Source organism: Argopecten irradians, chromosome 12 (genome assembly GCF_041381155.1).
Source record: "Argopecten irradians isolate NY chromosome 12, Ai_NY, whole genome shotgun sequence".
In the NCBI taxonomy this organism is placed as follows: Eukaryota; Metazoa; Mollusca; class Bivalvia; order Pectinida; family Pectinidae; genus Argopecten; species Argopecten irradians.
This window is the reverse complement of record NC_091145.1, coordinates 21,843,541-21,864,498: the sequence shown is the minus strand read 5'-3', so window position 1 is coordinate 21,864,498 and position 20,958 is coordinate 21,843,541. Positions and strand designations below refer to the sequence as shown.

General features: G+C 34.5%; 1 protein-coding gene across 1 annotated transcript; it reads right to left on the bottom strand.

Annotated features, from left to right (window-relative positions):
- Positions 1 to 121: 121 nt before the first annotated feature.
- On the bottom strand, positions 122 to 16,911 carry LOC138336189 (inter-alpha-trypsin inhibitor heavy chain H3-like). Its single transcript, XM_069285532.1, has 12 exons — positions 16,161 to 16,911; positions 8,826 to 8,983; positions 8,375 to 8,485; positions 7,841 to 8,088; positions 5,986 to 6,149; positions 5,417 to 5,702; positions 3,694 to 4,481; positions 3,156 to 3,240; positions 2,823 to 2,930; positions 2,002 to 2,115; positions 1,293 to 1,646; positions 122 to 1,008 (listed from the first exon to the last, which is right to left on the bottom strand). Exons 1-12 carry the CDS (start codon positions 16,233 to 16,235, stop codon positions 770 to 772), a joined length of 2,730 nt encoding a protein of 909 aa, XP_069141633.1. The 5' UTR covers positions 16,236 to 16,911; the 3' UTR covers positions 122 to 769.
- Positions 16,912 to 20,958: the final 4,047 nt, after the last annotated feature.

Below are 20,958 nucleotides of genomic sequence, written 5' to 3'. Positions count from 1 at the left end.
CCGCATTCAATATGGTCGCATGATAGAGGAGTGTTATTTGTGGAACAATAGGACAGAACCAAATGGAAAACGCGGCACATATTGAAGTCAACAACAAAAACTTAAATCATAATGTCTGCTTATGTTATTTGAGTGTGTGTACTGACGGTCTTGAGACATTTTATTATCTATTAAATGATGACATGCAAATTTACGAAAATAAATCATAGTTGATGGACGTGATGTACTGGATAAGGTTATCTGGTTTTGTTAAAAATATCCCATGTCACAATATCATTTAACAATACATTCTTACAAAATGTCCATTCCCACCTCTCACATATAGGAAGAACATTGTTATCTGAACTATTGATTGTGATCAAGTTTCATTAAAAATGAAAATGAAAAGACATATTCCAGATTGATATCTGTGTCCAGTATTTACACACGTATATATCCTATAGCAATACATTTCACGACAACATAAGGTGCCTATTACTTGTTTTAACTGGTGGTAATACACGAATAGATCTTCCTGGCTTCTTTGCATCACTAGAAGAAGCGTTAACAGCACAAAGGGCGATAACTTTGTCTTTATCGACCATCTCATGATATGGCAAAACCATAAATATTCAAGCGGCATTCCAGCGGCATTCCTGTTGTATTCACCATTTTCAGTAATTCCAAACTACCAAGGTAACACAAATGTTGGACTCGTTCAGGTAAATACTTTCAGGTAACAATTGTAGAAAAAACACGTAGGTCATAAGACAACTTTTTGAGTATTGTACTATAAAGTAAAGAAACCTTTTAAGATAAATGATTTCAGTTTATCTTTGAACAGTCCTTCTATGTTATGGATAGCGTTCCAGCACATGTAACTTTCGTCAGAGATTAAGTCCTGCTTCATATGTAGATGGGCATGGAAGTGTGAAACGGTTCCTCCGTCTTTCACTCGAAAAAATCCCAGTGTTCTTCCGTTTTTCTCTTCAATTCTCTTCAGCCGAATTTTCTTCGTTACTAAATGACCTGGACATACAAAAGACGTGTTGTCATTGGAAATTGAATTTATCAACTTGAACATACACTACGTTTAGCTGACTGTATCAGATTTACAATTAGATGTTGGGACCTTAGAAGTAATGTACAGAATTACAACACATACTATCTTTATGGTTATATAGCCCAAATATAGGTACATGTAAGTAACATAGAACATACAGAATCAGGTAATATGTTCAGGCGAAGCAAATAATTCCTGTTTTAAAGACTTTAATGTCGTAGTATTATTAGGATTGTGTGATATTTCTTACCAAGTATTCCTGAAGCTGAATCTGACAATCCTCTGCTTGTCTCTAAGTGGATGTTTAAATAATCTATTGGTTCTTCTTGTGAAAATATGTGCCTCCTAATGACTAATGTGACGTCATATCCCGTTCCTATTGTCAAGAGGTTACCATCGTTGTGTGCTTGGAGAAAGAAGTTGCCATTGGCAATGGGTGTACAGTCTGTCCACTCAGAGAAACTCGAATTTGTAATGATCTGTCTCGGTGTCACAACGACTATAGTACCCTGGGCGCGGATGAATATCTCACCCATATACGTCTTTAGTTTCATATCATTCCGCAAGATGCCAGTAGGGATTATAGCAGCGTTGACAAGCAGACCTGTGACAATTAAAGAATAAATGATTTCAAAATTCACATTTACTAAATGATACATATTCAATTATATTTACAATAACTGCAATGTAGAAATACTACGTCATTAAAAGACCAGAGTACGCCAATAAAATCAACAACAAATTAACTCATTCCATTGTATAGACTATCAGTATTATTATTAAGTACAATAGAATATTTCACGACTAAAAGTCATGTTCGTTTTCTGATAAGCTTGACTAGTACTTAGTAGTATATTTTGACTTTTTAAATCATTGTTGTTAACGTAAACTATACTGAGTGATTGCTGTTGTCTTCAATTATTGTCGGCGCGTAATCTATTTTTAGAATTTTAAATTACCATTCGATGTGTCGTCTAATAACCGGACATATGTCCTAGCCTCGCTTTCAACATCAAAACACAGAGGTAATTCTACATCCGGTACAGGCACAACAAAATGAGGATCTCCGCCACCTAGAAAAACACTAGGATTATTTAGGGTCAACATATGATAGACACAACTCTATACAAGAATCAAAATGTAAAGCAAATGCATAAACAGGGCACTACTGCAGGAATATGTGTTGAATTATCGTAACAGGCAAGAATTGTTCGTGATTGCAGGATGTTCTACATCAATGTGACGTTCAACATTTTAAAGATGTAAAAAATACGATAAGAAACAACATCCCATTCCTATCTTTATTATTTGCCATTATACTTATATACTAGTCCAATTAAAACCACTTTCTCTTATCAACACCTCATACTCAACATTAATTAAAATCTCTATGATATTCGCCTTTATTAAAGAGGCTCTACCGCCGACGGAGCATAAATGATATTCATCATTTGAACAATAATTGATGTTTAATCGTGTATATATATATGTGTAATTAACACAAAAAAACAATTAGAAATAATTTAATTTGCCTTTGGTCAATGCGCAATCAATACTCCATTCCATATCGGATATAGTGTCACGGATTTTTTTGGGGATGCAATTAATTATTTTTTATACTTTTAACTTGAAGTTAAATTAGAAGCTCAAAGTTTTCAGTGGTGGTAATGGTGTAAAGTAAGTAACTTTTGTAACTGAAGAAAAATACTAAATCGTCTACGTCTATTTTTAACAGTGAAAAAATACCATTTGTCAGCGATGGAGCATCTTTAAAACTTACCACTGTAACCACGTCCGCCGCCGCCGCCTCCTCCACCTCCGCCGCCACCACCGCGGCCACCTCGACCTCCATAACGTCGTCTTGGTACAGGAGCTGGGGTAGGAGGGGCTGGAATATAAACAGTATGAAGGTGGTCATGGTATAGGTATACTTAAAAAGACATTTTAAGCATCAGCTCTCTCATTTTCATTACATGTATTTTTATAAGAGTTAATCAACAGCCCCTCAGGTAGTCTCTGGCACTAAGAGCACATGGTTCGTAGAAATAAGAGAATTCGACAAGTTGACATTAAATGACTGATTAGGCAGTGAGATAGATGTTTAAAATGATACCGTCACTATCTGTTATTTCGCTAAGCTGGTCTTCCTCGTTTGGCTTTGTGACGACCATAGACGTCAATGGTGTAACGAACTGGTACTGGAACACAGGAAGGATGCGATGGGTACAATGGTTTTACATTAGAAGTGATCGAAATATTTTTGAAGGCTAAAATCGCACGTCTCAAACAATTGCAACACGCTTAATTATTTTAATTTAGAAATAAAAAGTACCGTTGTCAAAGTTTGTGTATTAAAGATGTTATTGCATATCAAAGACTAGTTAAAACACTTGCTACATATCAACAATATTGAAATAAAGTAATTATGAAAACGGAAGCACTCTACATTCGACAACATAAAAAAATAAATGATGTCATCCTTGCAATCCATTTGTCAAAGTTTGTGTATTAAAGATGTTATTGCATATCAAAGACTAGTTAAAATACTTGCTACATATCAACAATATTGAAATAAAGTAATTATGAAAACGGAAGCACTCTACATTCGACAACATAAAAAAATAAATGATGTCATCCTTGCAATCCATTACCTTAAGGGAAAGAGCCAAAATCCTATCTTTCAGAGTGTCTTGCTCCGTCGCATTCTCGCTTGCTTCTTTTTGGTCGAGTAGCTGTTTAATTGTCAGATAAGCCCACATTTTCTCCGTAATAGACTTTGCCACGGCGGGGTCAAGGTCAGAAACGCGTGCTATATCCTCGCCTCCAGGACCAACGTCACTGTGTTCAATCATGACGTCATCATCGATGGTGATATCGGGGTTGGAAGAAGGAGGCAGGTTTAATTCGATAGCATTAGTGGTTGTGAGGAAATCCACCACACCAGCTGATCCCATGCCTGTTATAGCTATGTCTATAGAAGAAGTGTTTGTTGGTCCTAACTGTCCTGCTACAACCAGTTCTGATCCAGCAAAGTAGTTGTTAAAGGTGGTAGTAGTTAGGTTTCCATCCTGCGCAGCATCTCCCAGGTATCTAAAAGAAATGTTTTTCAGCAGAGAAACTGATACTTCATCGTAAAATCCACTGATTTGTAGCGAGGCGTCTGCATCTTCATAAATCCTCCGCGCCAGACCGTAGTTTTGCAAACTAATGGATTTACAAAGGTCGAAATTGGCATCTTTACCGAACGCCAGACAAAATATAGGTATTGACCTTCCATTTCTTTCACGCAAATTGTCGAGAATTCTATGAATTTTAGTGACTCCAGAAGTAGCGTCACCGTCTGTCAGAAAAACAATTAGTTTTGCCCGCGCGGAACTATTAATATCAGCTCTGTCGTGGGTTTTCAGGGATTCTGCCAAACCATAGTCAATGTTAGTACCTGGAAATACACCAAAGGGTGCGATTATATAAAATAAACGTCATGTCCCATGTATGTCAAAACATATTGATATCCATATCTGTTAAATCAATATTCGAACACTAGCTGTATAATCATCGAATTAAATGTCCCCGCCTAAAACTTCTATAATGTTGCGAAGAAACCGAATCCAGTGCAAAACAAGTATGATAAGGTTTTCGAAGGCATTTACAATACTCACTCAAACCCGCACTCAATGTGGTTTAAATGTATATAATTCCAGTCTGTGAGGCTTACTCCGGTATTTTTGTTTTCGAGATATTAGACTCTGTTTAAAAAGAATGATATTTCGTATGCCTATAATTACTCCTTATGTGTATCTGAACATAACTAAGTTGATAAAAAGTGTGTATGGTTTGGGTCTAACCTTAGGTATTATTGTTGATTCGTAGATTGTTGTCTTGCCTGAAACATTTAGCAAAAATATGCAAAAAAAAAAATGCAGTTCAGTTAAACAAGTCCAAGGGGTTCTTAATTCCACAGCCCTATGCATAATGATACAAACTTTTTATCAACTTAGTTATATATCATACCCCTAAGAAGTGATAAATATGCATACAATAAAAAAAATACTAGTTTAAATAGGGGCTAATACTTTAAAAGTAAAACTAAAGTAGGTTTTTTGTGTGTTTCCACTGATAGTACAAAGTTTGATTTAAATCTACCACAATGACCGAACCTTTACTAGTAATACTGAGGGTTGGTATTGGTTTTCGCTCTTCTTTGTTGATTTTTCGTGTATGGGGTGCAATTTCGACATTGACATTCGGAGTCTTATGAGAAGAGACAATAAGAAGCCGATAGCAAGATGATAGAGAAAAAAATAATATTAAATAATATTTTTGAAAATGAGAAGAATTATGTTGTTGCCAGAAGGAACCACAAATGGTATTTACCTCCGTCCACTCGAGCTCCTTGGATGTACTGTTTCGCCTTCATGATATTATCAGCTGTCGCATTCTGAAGAAAGTATCTGAAGGACTTCACACTAGTAGCGAAAAGTTGTACGTTAAATCGATCGTTCTCTCCCATATCGTCCAGGATCCGCCCCATGGCCTCTCGCACCTGAGCAATTTTCTTTCCCTGCATAGACCCGCTCACGTCAAGGAGAAACACTATGTCTTTAGGCATGGGTTCGATTCCTTCAGGGGCGAAGAAATGTACGAAGTAACCATCTACTACCTGAAATACGAATTGTAAGTCTAAGAATGACCAAAAGTACGTATCTTTGGAACAAAACAGTAAAATGGTATGTTACACACAAAAGTTTGTGGTGAGAAGTGTTTTCGAGAAGAATATACAATGCACATATATATCTGCAATGATATAAAAATGATACATTGGTATTAAAACAACAACATGATACCATATTTTATCTTTTAAATTAATATTGAGATTCATCTCTCATTATTTTGTTTAATAATTTCAAAACAGAAATATATCTCATGTCACTTCCGAAACGTACCATGACGTCTCCCGAGTCGGAATTTCGCTCAATCTCGTACTGCACGACAAACTTCCCCGATATTCCTTGCTCTGATCTCCTTCTCTGTTCAGCAGCGTCTGGTACGAACAGAGCGTAGGCTGTATTTCGGTCAGGGTAACGAATAGTCACATCCTCCTGTCCATCTGACATAAAATGGAAATCTGATCAAATTAAATGTATTTAGTATACATGTTTACGCCCTACAGGGATTGCTATTAAGTGATGCCGTTATATCCACCTCTGAACGATGTCATGGTCTTACGTTAGTGCAATGATACACAATAAATAACAAACTCGTCTGTTCATATTCTTCTGTCCTATATTTGCAGACTGCAGCAATGATACATTGCTACTATACAAAGAAATAGAAATCAACTACAATTAAGAAACGGTAACCATAAAATATTTTTAAAGTATTTGTAAAATATAGAATATTGCCTACGAAGGGTATTTGTTTTGCCACATTTTATTCTATTTCAAAACTCGTCTGAAAAAAATAATCTCACATGAACTTTATTTTTATCATATCATATTATTTTGTTAAAAAAAAAGTTATTGAAGTGCCAGAGACTCACTTTTATCACATATTCTAAAAATGGTAATCCATACATGTAATAGTTTGGTCATGACTTGTGGGGCATTTGTTTGTTACATATATTTAACTTTGCTTTATATTAACTTGAATTATTTGGAATTTGGTTGTTACATCCATTTGATGTTTTATAGATTATGATTAAAGTTGCTCCATCGCCGACAGAGCATAAATGATATTCATCATTTGATCAATAATTGGTGTGTAATCGTGTATATATCTGTCTAATTAACACAAACACTAATATAAAATATTTGTTTTGTCTTTGGTGCATGCGCAATCAGTACTTCATTCCATAAAGGATATAGTGATACGGAAATTTTTCGGGATGCAATTAATTATTTTTCATATTTTTACCTTGAAGTAAAATTAGAAGCTCAAGCTTTTCAATGGTGGTAATGGTGTAAAGTACGTAACTTTTGTAACTGAAGAAAAATACTAAATCGTCTGCTTCTGTTTTTGATAGTGAAAAAATATCATTTGTCAGCGGTGGAGCAGCTTTAGATATTTCATATTTGATTTTTCTTCAGCTTATTATGCCTTTTTCGTTTTTGACTTTTTTTATATTATCATACCTTATTTGGAATTTTGACTTTTCTTTTGTTCATCATGCCTTATTTGCCATTTGACTTTTTTATATCATCATGCCTTATTTGGCATTTGACTTTTGTTTTGGTCATCATGCCGCATTTGGTATTTGACATTATATATATATATTTATGCCGTATTTGGTATTTGACTTTTTTACATTATAATGCCTAATGTGGCATTTTGACTTTTCTTTTGTTCATCATGCCTTATTTGCCATTTAACTTTTTATATTATCATGCCTTATTTGGCATTTGGCTTTTGTTTTAATTATCATGCCTTATTTGGCATTTGACTTTTGTTTTGGTTATCATGCCGTATTTGGTATTTGACTTTATATATATATTTTATGCCTTATTTGGCATTTGACTTTTTTACACTATCATGCCTAATTTGGCGTTTGACTTTCCTTTTAGTTATCATTCCTTATTTGGTATTTGATATTTCAAAAATATTTCATGCCTTTTTATTCATTTGACTTTGTATAGTATCATGACGTATTTGGTATTTGATTTTTTTTTAAATTATCGTGCCTTATATGGTATTTGACTTTTCTTTATGTTATCCTGCCTTATTTGGTATTTGACTATTTTACATCATTTAACTTATTTAGTATTTGACGTATCTCTATATCCCCTATGTTATACCACTTACCAGTACCGTCCAGAGAGTTCGGGATGTCATTACTGACCGGCGGTACTCGGAACTTTACAATAGGGCGACTCTCCTTGACCACCACAAATACACGCATGTCATCCACAACCTGTCCCGGGTCGATAAAGATCACATTCTCGTAGTAACCGAACTTCCGCTTCAGCAATTCTTGATATGTCAGGTTAAAGGTCACCTGACTTTCTGCAGCAACGTTGACAGAAACCCGGAATTGATTTGTCTCCCTTGGCCTGGCGTAAACAATTTTTTCACGATGATACGCATGACTTTAGAACACCATTCCATGTCAAAATATGATGAAATCAAACGAAACATATACATAATAATACAAATATATATATGAATGTCAAAACAAAAAATTATGCAAATTTGTTCTTGACGTTTTGAAGATAAGTAAAGTTTTAAAAAAACGTGTTCTCCGGCAATTTTTTATCAACATAGATCGGATATGCAGAGGGTATGTTTTACGATGGGAGTTAACAAGGAACTAGCTATAGGGTAATGAGCACTACAAACCTTCGACTGATATGACCAGCACTTTGTCCGGTTTGTTTGGCTTTCTCGTACTGTTTCAGTGCCGCAGCCTTCTCCTTGACGTCTCCGGGATATGTAACACCACCGATCGCCCTATTACAAAAATAGTTTTACAGGGAAATGTTCGTATTGCGATACGGAAGTCTTTGGGGACTTCAATTTCAAAGTCAACTATTTATTCATTTTCTTTCATGGCAATTGATTTTAATTGTGCAAGAATTATGCAAGACATTAATTGTCGGAGACAAACCTTCGCGAATATACTTTCATTTCAAAAGTGCAAAAATAAATTGCACGCGAAAGAAAGTTGGTTTCAGAATATAAAATATATTATAACTCCAAGGTCCAGTATGTTAGTACTTTCTGCGTTATCCTAAACATAACATGGAATGATCATGGGGTTTATAAAAACCAAATAATATTAAATTCTTACATAAGAAATGACGTAATGAAAGCCTCCTTTGGCAGTGTGACGTCGAAGGTTACCTCACGCGCTTCATCGTCCGGATTGGCTACTTTGCTAGTCACGAGGGTGCTCGCAAATCTCATCTTCACTTCTGAAAGCACGTGCAGTTGAACAATCCTTGGCGCCTACAAGGAAATTCGAAATGAGTGTAAAGTGATGGTTTCCATTTCTGCAGTCTTACTCAGCCTGAACACATTAGTGGTATTAATATTACGGTTATGGATATATAAAGTCTGCCGGCTTATGTAGAATTTTTGGAGTTCCTTGGGATTTTCCTGACATTATATAACAAAATGTTAAGTAGGTCATCTTTCATTTTATATTGACATAAGTCACCGGGTTATAATGTTGATGAAGTACTTAATTGATATCCGGGTGATGTGCAACGTGCACCTGAGTTAAGCTCTGAGCTCTGATCGCATTATCTCGCATCAGCAGTGGAGAATTTGCGGGTAGACTCAGGATGGAATGAAATTGATATGAATTTGATAAGATGATACATGTATATTGCATTTAGGCAACTAAAGTAAGGGCATTGATATTCGCTATGTTTTGTATGTTCTAACATGTATCTTCTAAATGATTTCACATGAACAAAAAGTCACACTATACAATATACTTATATTTAGATCCTTATCAGATAACCTTTAAGATAACTGAGTCTAACATGAAGACATTGGTATAGATCGTGATGAATTCACATTATGTTTACGCTATATAGTAGATAATGGTTATCATAGTCTCTAATACCTGTTCCCGTGCTGAGAATATTCCATAATGCTGTGCACGTACAGGTAGGTCTGGACATTTTAAAGCCTGAAGGCATTATGTACGATAACAGACAAGACAGGTACAGATTGTAGTTTGCCCATGTGACTGGTAGAGAATGCGGTACTCCAGGGGTTAATATCACTGTCATTATATACATATCTGAACTATGTCAAAGTAATACTGAAGACATAACAGCTAAAAAAGAAGAAACTCCAACTTTCTGAAGCAATTCTTTTGATATTTATCCAACTAAGACCAAATTATCTGTCTTATCTTTAGTCGCAAACTTTTCTGTGGCATAGTCCAGGGATGGATATAACGACAGTACATTATAGTAACTCCTGGGGTATCGACTTTGGTTTGTAGAGACCCTTCATCAATTCCCTACAGATATTTCTATTTACCCGAACCCAGTATAAATCTACAATAGTCACAACTGATGTGTACACTTTACGGTTTATCATTTATAATATACTTTTATGAAGTTATTTTCCACAGTATTTTCCCCGACAATTGATATAGAGAAACAGGAGGACAGATGTAACCACTATCCAAGAGTCCGATCGGAATCACGATACGGAATGCAAACTTAATTCAGTTGTAAATTGTAACATGCACGCGAATTTGATTTCAATTAAGGTGCACTTTAAACTGTTCATTGGAATGTTAAATGGCACCCCGAGTAATCAGCATGAGTAAATAGAAAGGTTAAGTGTTGATAGCTCTAACGAGATAAACAGTATTTTTGTTCACATACTACACGCGATATATGTTTTAAGGCATGTCAGCATAAATAAAGGAAGCATAGCTTCATTACCCAGGTATGATTTCAATCTCAGTCACGGAACACCAGTTGTAACTTATAATATTTACTTTCAGGGCCCAGTTGTTCAAAATATGATTAGCTTAATCACGTGATTAGTGAAATTTTCATTTGTCATTTACTGAAAAAAATTTGATTATATCTTCACTTAACTCAGCAAGTAAGTAAAGGACGGAGATCTTAAGATTCTTATACAATTTTGTAAAATTCGTTTCGCCTGAAATTGTTTTAACTGGATTTGAAAATTGTTGTTATACTGTGATTAGCCTGTTTACGTTCTGAACAACTGGGCCTGATATACATTTTATCAGACTCTTTCATAATCCTTTTCAGAAAATGAAATATGTTTAATCCATTTTGAGAGATTTTTTTCGTCGCATTATTTTTTCACTATTTTATAGAAGATAACGCTTTTCGGTTTATTCATTTATCATTTATAAATATGTATTGTAAATTCAAAAAGCCAAATTGTCATAACAACTAAACATGTATTCTTAACACTTCTTTAAACATATATTGCTATTGCAAACATTTTCAGATGTTCATGTTCATTTTGTCTTAATCTGGTCTTGGGTTAAGTACAAAGAATGTAGTAGTGATTCCGTATAGTACTATGTTAGGGCTATCAGTTTCATGCAGACCAGACGATTGTGAGTGATAATTATACATTAATCATCGTACTATGCACGTGCCAGTGACTTCAGCTCGAGATTAAACCAAGGTCAGACAATATTATCCCTCCATAGCAGATAGCCAATTTACATCAAAGTGGACTATTCGGCTCAGCGACTGGACCGGTACAATTGACCGATAAAGCAAACTCAAGTGGTCGTCGCTATACCCCCGGGTCCAACAAAGACTCCCTTTTCAGAAATACTGATTTGTATGATAACGAAACAGCGAAAGGTAACGTATACCTTCTCGGTTTCGCCGTCTAGGGTGAAATATAAAGGATAAAAACGTTAAGTTTAATTGCGGAACAGACATGTTTTTCATTAAATGTTTACATACTTAAAGAGGAAAAGCCTTATCGGCCCATTATTACAGTTGGGTATTACTGATCCTATCTACACCGAGTCGGTTACTATTGAGTCGATGTGTTATAGGCCACGAATACAGGACCTCAAAGAAATCAATTGATACAAATAACAATCACTTGCTTTGAGTTTAATACATAAATTTCCAAAATTAAACCGAAATAAAAACTAACACTATAAAATTATACGGGATATAAGACAAACACACACAAGTGCCTATACTCACACGATGAACGGTATATGCATAATGTACAACTTTGTAACATTTAATGTCCACGAGTTACACAACAAGTAATTGTCACATACATTGTATAACATGTATAATGGGCTTCGAATTTTGAAAATCTTCAAAATGTAACCTCATTATTGTATTTTTTAAATCATTATTTTAAGTAGTATGACAAGAAGTAAGATGTATTACTCCTTAGATTCAGTGACATTATTATAAGGTTAGTTCCTTGTATGATGATTCCAACAGCACACTTTAGTGTGAGAACACTAGATCCAGTAGTGTGTGCAAGCCAGTGATGAAAAGGTACAGTAAACGGCGAATATCACGCCCGGTTAAATAAAAGAAATGTTTTAAAGAGCTAATTGTTTTGTGGTTTACTGCACCATGCATTCGACATATTTTTGGAAATATGTTTCTTTCAAAACGATGTAGGTGTTTGCCCAACTTCGATACAGTGTGTCAATGACCTCTTTGCATTGTGGCATATTTTTCTCCGCCACACTAGGTTTTAACCTTTTCATATTTACATATTTTTGTAAAATTTCTATTCGCAAAGCTATTAAACAGTTAAATTAAAATGTTGATGTTTAACGTGTACGCGTTTAAAATTGCTCGGAAGTCTCCGAACTGTTCCGATCTATTTCGATTTGTACGGGTAATGCCGATGTTGGCCACGTGAGACGACTCTGGATGTCTGATCTATACGGGTATCGCCGATATCGGTCGTGTCATGCAACTCGATTTTCCGATATTGAAACATGGCGTTGACTGTGGCGGTTCTTCCGAAACGTGTGATATTTCATGCGACATTATGTCTAAAGTATAATGGTGCTTTTATGGATCTTAACCATCATATATAAGCATCCATATTCACATATTGTATGTTTTATGAAAATTTTGTGATGGTAAAAATCACAAAAAATACTACTTTAATAGAAGTTTGCTGTTAATAACACATGCATGCCAATCAGAAAGCAACACAGTATAATGCATTAACATGTGCTCACAATAAAAAGTCAGACTCGCAACACATTGTTATTTTATGAAAAAAAAACGTGGTCTGTAAGTTATCAAATTGCTGCAAAACAGTAAATAACCACGTATTTTATTAATAGTTTATTTCACTGTTTTGATCATATATATTCAAGTATAAGACGGCTATAAACAACAAATTTACATGTGTTTGTTATGGCACGTGCACTTTATTTTCACACGATCCCTCTTACAGCAAGACGTCAACACAGCCAGTATGTATTATCAGGGCTTTCAAAACATGTCGAGAAACATTCATAAAATCCGAAAATTTAATCGATGTATACTATTTCTGGAAGCAACAGGTTACCAAAATAATGTAATTTGAAACTACTTGAAATTAAGTATATATGTATATTCTAGCATTTAAGGAATATTCTCGGTTAATCAAAACTTTAAAGTTGGCATTTAATTTGTTCGCTGCATGTAAGTTATATAAAAATGTCCGTATTAACAGTTTTATTTGCATTTAGTAATGTTATTTCATGTATAAGATAGACAGAAGCCTAAGGGGGTCATGGCCGGGTCACGTACGCTGGAGGCTATAAACTCCAGTACAAAAACTGCCCGACCGAAACCCGACTACAGCACAATCTACAACTATAATCAACAACGATTACCAAAAGACGACTAGTTATATATATATATATACAAAACTGACGGATATTCAGAAAAAAAGTTTTAGAAAAATAAAATTAAATAACTCTGCGTGATAAGTAAATCTGTTTCTGTTTACAAGAGTTGAATTTGTTTTTATTTATACATCCCTATGGCTACAAGGCTCGTTTTCCCACAATTTGTGTGATGTCGCCCCTGACCTGTCACTAGTTGTGTTGTTGCACTGGGGATTACTTAACAGAATGTGGTCGTCTAGGGTAGTACAGTTATTTCCACACAGGTTATCACATTTATCCATTTCTAGCAATCATTTGGCAGTGAATTATGGTTACTATCAATGGACTATATTGTGCTGTGCAACTCTGAAAAAATCGTTTTTAGGAAACCCAGGAGCACAGTATAAGTCTTTTGAAAGAATAGAAATTAATTACTAGTTTACGTTCTTAATTCTAAATTCTTTATTTCAATCATCATGAAATTGATATTTTTGAAAATTATAATGAAACAAAATTTTAATCGATTGTTTAAATCGAGATAAAACTCACCCAAAAATATGTCAGGAAATCATACATTTTCCAAAAATACGAATTAAAAATATATTGCATCTAAATCATTTGGGTTTTTTTAAACTGCAGATGAGGTAAACAAATCTTACTCTTCTCGTGCAAGTTGTTCTCATATGTGTGTACATTACCAGTCTTTATCACGTAAGACATGATCTGTGTCACCACTATAGGTTGATATGCAGCCAGGTTATCATCTGATTTTTCATAGAAAGTCTATTGGATATTTCATTTAGTTAGAGCTTGAACACTATATGTTATGCTATTTTGTCTGTATTCATATCTTAAATCAGTTGCAGATAAAACATTGAGGGATTTTTTTTATGAAAGCACTTCACTCCACTTTAAAATTTGGTATCAGATTTTGTCTGTATTTTTATAGTATCTCGTTCCGTGATCGCTGCCATATTCTCAATGAATGTATGATGGCGTCAATGTTGAGACAGAGGGTGTCAAGTCACATGATACTAATGGTTTCATCCTCCTTTTATATTCGTTCTTGAATGTTAAATATATCAATGTTTTGTTTATATTTTCCATTCGTTTTTATTATTTAATTTGTTTTGTTTTGTTATTTTATGTATTTTGATTCATGACTAATGGCGGATGGAAAACCTAGTCATTAATCCCATTTCAGTTGTACAAAGTGCTTATTATCAGAATAACTTATCATAGATTGTGTGTTGTACTAAGGTTTATGAGTTGTTAAAAGTTAAATATATATGTGTGTACTTTACATCTTGTTTTAAAAGCGGTCCTTACAATAAAATGGTTCTGCAACACTGGCAGGGCTTTATCACTGTTTGGTTTACGTATGCCAACTTAAACGGTGTACTCAACTGCTGCGTGGTCTCAATACCTCTAACAATGATTCACAGATTTACATTTAGATGTAACAACGGAGATACCGTCAAAATATCTCAATGTCTTGTTCCTATAGCTCAGATTGTACCGGAGTGCATGGAGTGTCTTCTAGAGATAGTTTGATGGTCTATGACATGTTAGTGTTGTTGAGAAGTCATTATTACTGTTCGTGTTTACGTTGTTAAGTACTGAATCCCGTGTAGCAAAGTCTTACTTATTCTAGATAAGGTTCCATAGTTTTCGTGATTAATCGAACACCTTTTATGTACACAATATGATAATTCCAATAACCGCGTGTCAAATAATTAAATAAGTACATAGAAATATAGTTTGAATGATACCACACTGGGTGATTATATTTTGATGAATCATGCGATGTCTACCTGAGAGCGAGGAGTGTATCAACTATCGTTTCTGTATGCCATTAACCGTTGTGTTCGGCCATCCTTCCTTTAGACACGCGAGCTACATGAGAACGCATGATATCCGAGATTATTCTCAGAGGATAAATTGCACGTTTATGAATAGCACTAGCTTGTCTGTTTTTCATCGGAACAAAACACCTGTATAAATGCGACCCACACGAGAGGTAGATTTGTATAGATCTTTTAGCTTGTTTTGGTGAAAAGAAGTCACCCGACCTCAAATACTGGAGTTCCTAACGTGTTTAGTGTAATATACCATACGAAACGTAACAAGGTCACATTTCTGTATTTTATTGCTGAAAGACGAGCATTTACAACAAACGTATCTCGTCACATGACGGAATTTAGACGGTTTTGGTTACGTAGTTTAAATAGGGAGAGATACCGATTTAGTGAAAGTTAAAACACTTACAGAGCAGGTGTGTTAACGATAGAGTAAATCTTCACTGACCTTAGGTGTTCAGTCAGAGGCGATATCAACATATAAGGTACCTGTTTAGGATTCTGTTGTATTATATACAATATAAACTTGATATTTACATGTTAAGGATACTGTAGAAAGTATCATCTATAATCCCCTGGCAACGCTACTTAACTTACGCCCAACAAATTAATAACACCGTATGTACATATAATGTATAACAGGTATACTTTATTAAATATATCTGATTAGCCCCCTGTTACACGCTGTCTTCATGTCTGGAGTGATATAAAATGGATTGGTTGATTGACTTTAGCATGATAAAAAAAACATAAAAAACAATGTACCAGAAAAAATGGTCAAGATAGTGTTAATATTTCTTTATACGTCTATTCCGTGTAGATGTATTTTAACATATTACAAGTAAATAAAGATGGTGATTCTGTAACTTTTGTTTACATTATAATATTGTTGTGCGAACATACAATACACCTATAATTATCGTTACGTACTTACCTGATGTATTTTGCCGGATCTGACCACCACACTGACCACTAGTATGAACAAAGTTAACTGCAAAGAAGAATCCATATTTCCTTGTCCTTTTAAAATGCACAATAAGACGAATGTCCTAAACGATAAAGCTGGATAGTACTGACTGAGAGTATTCGACCAATCAGCACAACTCGTGCGACACTAAGTAAATTAGGACTCACTGTTCATACTGCGCGCTCCGCACTCCCACAAACGAATGCCTCAATGGAAAGAAATACAGTCGTTTACGTTACCACGCACATTGCACACGATCAGGGGTTATTATATTAATTCATTACTCGACACTGTGATTGCATAAAGCATACATGCGCAGCTTTTATACTGTTAGAACGTAGTCCGACAACTTACAAAATTACATTCCAAAATAATTTATATGTATAGTACACATATTGTCCCGGAAAAGCGGTATGAGCTTACTTTTGTCAATGGAATCACCTTCGGATATCTACATATGTAACTCTAAAACAATAATATGAAGGCTTTGTAGATGCCGTTCCTTATACAAAACGGCATGGGTAACAAGCCAATGCTTTCACTTATAACGACTTGATTCTTCAGCAGCTCCATGGTCATTATAAACAGCAAGGTTTGTGGCCATATTCCAGTTTCAGTCTTGTTTCGATGTTTATAGAACACATGCACAATTTAAGTTTCCGCATTCATTTCAAATGCACAGCATACCATTGCAGACTGCACCACTTAAATCCTATTAGCTCTTTTGTGCAATGCTATTTATAAGACAGGTGTATCGTGTTTTTTAACAGATATTCTGGACGCGGAGAGAAATTTCTGCAGCTGTACTTTATAATTCGTAAATAAAAATCTACATTTTAGTGGAGAGAATTAAATTCTCGACATTGGGTTTGGACTAAGTAAATGATTTCAATAATTGACTAAAGAGTATGCCGGACGAATGTTGAAGTCGACATTTTCTTCTTCAAATCGATTATAAATTGAGGTTGATGCATGTTTCTTTGGTCAATAAAAACATGCATCGACCGAATTCAAAATGCTACAATTATTTTATTATTTGAATTGGTTTTTCTTTACAAGCAAAGAATAAAATGACATACAACACTATAGTGTATAAATTTGCAGTTGTATTTCAGGATATATAATAAAAATTTAATGAGTAAGTATCAAAATGATCATACCGATGATACGAGGATTAAGATACAGTTTTCCTATTAAACCTGATTTCCAGATACATTTACATTAAAAGATGGCGAATGCATCCTCATACTGCAGTTTTCAATGTCCGATAAACGACGTGTATAGCTTATATTACTGACTAAATAAAAACACCGCCCTTACGCATATCATTATTACATTGAATTGTTTACTTTAACATACAAGATGTAAAATATAAAGTTATAATTGAAAGATGATTGTCGAATTTCAGACTTGCAAGACTTTTGAAGCGCTAAACTTTTAATAAGGTTTGAAAGCAATGGATAATATTTTACGTCGATGTGTAGTTAAATGAAATACATGGTTAAACCAAGAAGTCAAGCATTGATCTACTCTATCAATTAACATTTACTCATCTAAACATACATAAAACTTCATCAGCTATTTTTCAGAGCATAAATTCCGGGTTTTTTTTACTCAGGTTTGTAAAGACCATACAAGTTTCTCAGTGCATTTGGATGTTTTGCACAGCTTATTTAATCAAACCTTCTAATACATTTTTATAAACTTTTTACCCAGTTACGGGACATAAAACATTAAAATCCGACATAACATAAAACAAAGCCTTCTTCATTAGTTATTTCTCCATAAACTAAGTCCATGTGCTCCTCATCAACCGTTTCTCTTCAAATTTAGTATTTCCCATCACTCGTTCCTCTTTAACTGTGGCTGCGGGGTGACAAACTCGTAGAATGGACATGCTGGGATGTTTCTATCCAAAAGTTGTCAATTCAATATTTCACCGCCGACAGAGCATAGACGATACTCATCATTTGAACAATAATTATGTTAAATCATGTAAATGTATGTCTAATTAACACAAAAAAAATAATATAAAATATTTTGTTTTGCGTTTGGTGCATGCGCAGTCAGTACTTTATTCCAAATAAGGCATAGTGCCATGGTAAAATCAGAAGCTTAAATTTTTCAATTGAGGTAATGGTGTAAACGAAGTACCTGTTGTAACAGAAGAGAAATAATAAATCGTCTACTCCTGTTTTTGATAGAGCGATGGACCATCTTTATCAGTTTGGGAATAAATTTTTCGTGCTGATATATATTAAAGTAACTAAAACCATCATTAGATGTGTATATAAATATAGGATATAATTGGTAATGAAGGAATTTGCAATAGCAAGTATTTTTGTCTATATTCGGTTGTATGTGGAGACGATATTTTGTCGACTAACGGGGAAGCTTGGAGGTAGGACTGTCCATTGGAAAAAAATCGGTCAGGTATATGGTTCGATTTTGCTAAAGCTCAAAAACATTTTAAATATGCCAATAAAAAGAATGACTGGTTTACAGGCATGTGTGTGAAGCCTTATTCGTATATCTACTTCACCATGATTAAGTATGACTGCTGTAAAAATGCCATGAGATAATCTCTAATCTATGGTGTCTTACATCCTTATATAACACTGTAGTTTTCTGGGTCACTCCACACCGACATTGTAATAGGCGTAACAATCGCACTTCGTTTGTAAGCTGCATATTTCTGCACTCTTTTGATTGACAATTCATTTCTGCCAAATTTGTTATCTCTCTGCGGTGGATATCTAGGATAAAGCATATCGTTTGGGTGGGGTTAAGGCCTCAAATCAAACAGACAGACAGGCTGTGAATACACGGCCTGTGTCGACCTTGGAACAGTCACAGTATGACGAATACAATGGTTTGATGAAATGATACAGCCAGTCGTTTTGGGCGAGTAAAACACTTGGAGACAGTTACGTAAAGTTTATGAACATAAAAAACCCTATGTACTCAGTGGTATTTTTACGAATAACAAATTTGATACATAGTCGCGCATTAATATTTAGAAGAGGGACAAGAAAATATTTCAAGTATTTCGACATCTTTTAATCACGTAGTTTAAATTATAGGTGTTTCTAAAGGAACATCTTCGATCAGTGCGGTAGAGTTTTCCTCACCGTGTGCTTTCCATTTGAAGTTTGATCTAGACCCAAACTTGTCTTTGGACACTCTGAATGTCAATTAATTAAACTATTATCCATCGTAAGTTTAAAGTTTCAATTCATTAAACTGTGTTGCATTGAACCAAACATGAGCTATTAGATACTGGTGATATGCCAAGTCAACATTACTATAGAATCTTGAATGCAAAGTTAAGAACATATGAATATTCATATAACAGTTTTAAAACATTTATCATATGTAATATACACTATCAAGATTCTACGGATCCATTGAAGTATGTCGAATCCAAATCACTAACACGCAAAACAAGTTAAAATAAATACAATAATCCATGTATATGTATTGTTCGTCATGTACTCTTGTGTATTTCTGGCTTTTGTAAATGAAGTTTTGTTTGACCTACTCATGATTCGTGTTTTGTAAACATTAATTTCATTCTAATCCTAATAAATATTATTCCGATATTTACATTGAAGTCATTCGGTTTACTACCAATGTTGGCATTCAGTATTTGTAAAGTGTACCAACACTCACATAAAATTAGAGACTAAGAATAGAGACTTTCTTGTCTCTCCTTTGATGAGATGAACAATTGCATTCGACCTTAACCGTTGTTGTAGATAGTACTAATTGATACCCGACAATATGTTATCTGTTGTGGTACACGTATTCACTATCAGCACTCGAGTTACATGTTTATCACACAAGTTTAAATACATATTTATTTATACTCCTTTATGCCATGGTTGCATACCACAGATTGATCTTAAGTTGCGGGTAGGTATCGATTGTGGCGTCAAGTGTTTCCGAGCGTAACGTCATAATTTTCAATAAAATAGCGTGAATTTCGCTCACAAAATAAGGACGTCAAAATGATTACCTACCCGCAAGCATATAGAACGAGTCTGATTTTGTTATATTTTATATTTCTTCAATGACGTTACTTTTAATTATACTTCACACGCTATAAGTGAAATATCTCCCATTTTGGCATGTGATCACTTGTAGGTTACAAGTTGTCGAAAGGAGATTAGAACCTCATCCACGCAGGGTGGACAAGGTAGCTAATTCATGGTACATATTTGGCTGTGATTTGATACAATGACCGTTTATTACAGGTCCTGACACAATTTATTATGTACACATATTAGCCTTTTTGCACTTTACCACGTACCAGTAAGATTGTTATCAGAGTGAATAATAAATTAAGCATTATATGAAGATTTCACTCTATATCTGATTGTGTGATATCCTAAAAGAAAACGTGTTTCTATCCATGGAGGACAGGATGTAAGCTTTGATTAACAACTACAATTGCTGATGTAAATCATGCTGAATACAGAACGAACTTATCCAGGTAATGGTTTCACTAACATATTACAGTATGTTTAATGGTGTGAACCGAGAATAAACTTTCCCAAGTATTTATTAAAAAAAAGTAATTTAAAGATAATTCATACTTGCCGGAAGATTGATAATTTTAAACGCTCCATGGATATTTAACTTGCTTAAATTATCAACGGTTTAATTATCAGGAGATGGAAGTACACAGATATAAATTTCTCAATGTAAGATATTTCTCTTACGCATGGTTGGGATAATTTCATAAACGGGTTTCTAGCCAAGT

What these genes read in the sequence shown, in the direction of transcription:
- LOC138336189 (XM_069285532.1), bottom strand. Translation starts at nt 16,235, where the DNA reads ATGGATTCTTCTTTGCAGTTAACTTTGTTCATACTAGTGGTCAGTGTG. An exon ending in CCGACTCGGGAGACGTCATG is followed by an intron (nt 5,703 to 5,985) that starts GTACGTTTCGGA and finishes TTCGTATTTCAG; the next exon opens with GTAGTAGATGGTTACTTCGT. An exon ending in AGGAGCTCGAGTGGACGGAG is followed by an intron (nt 4,482 to 5,416) that starts GTAAATACCATT and finishes GTGTATTTCCAG; the next exon opens with GTACTAACATTGACTATGGT.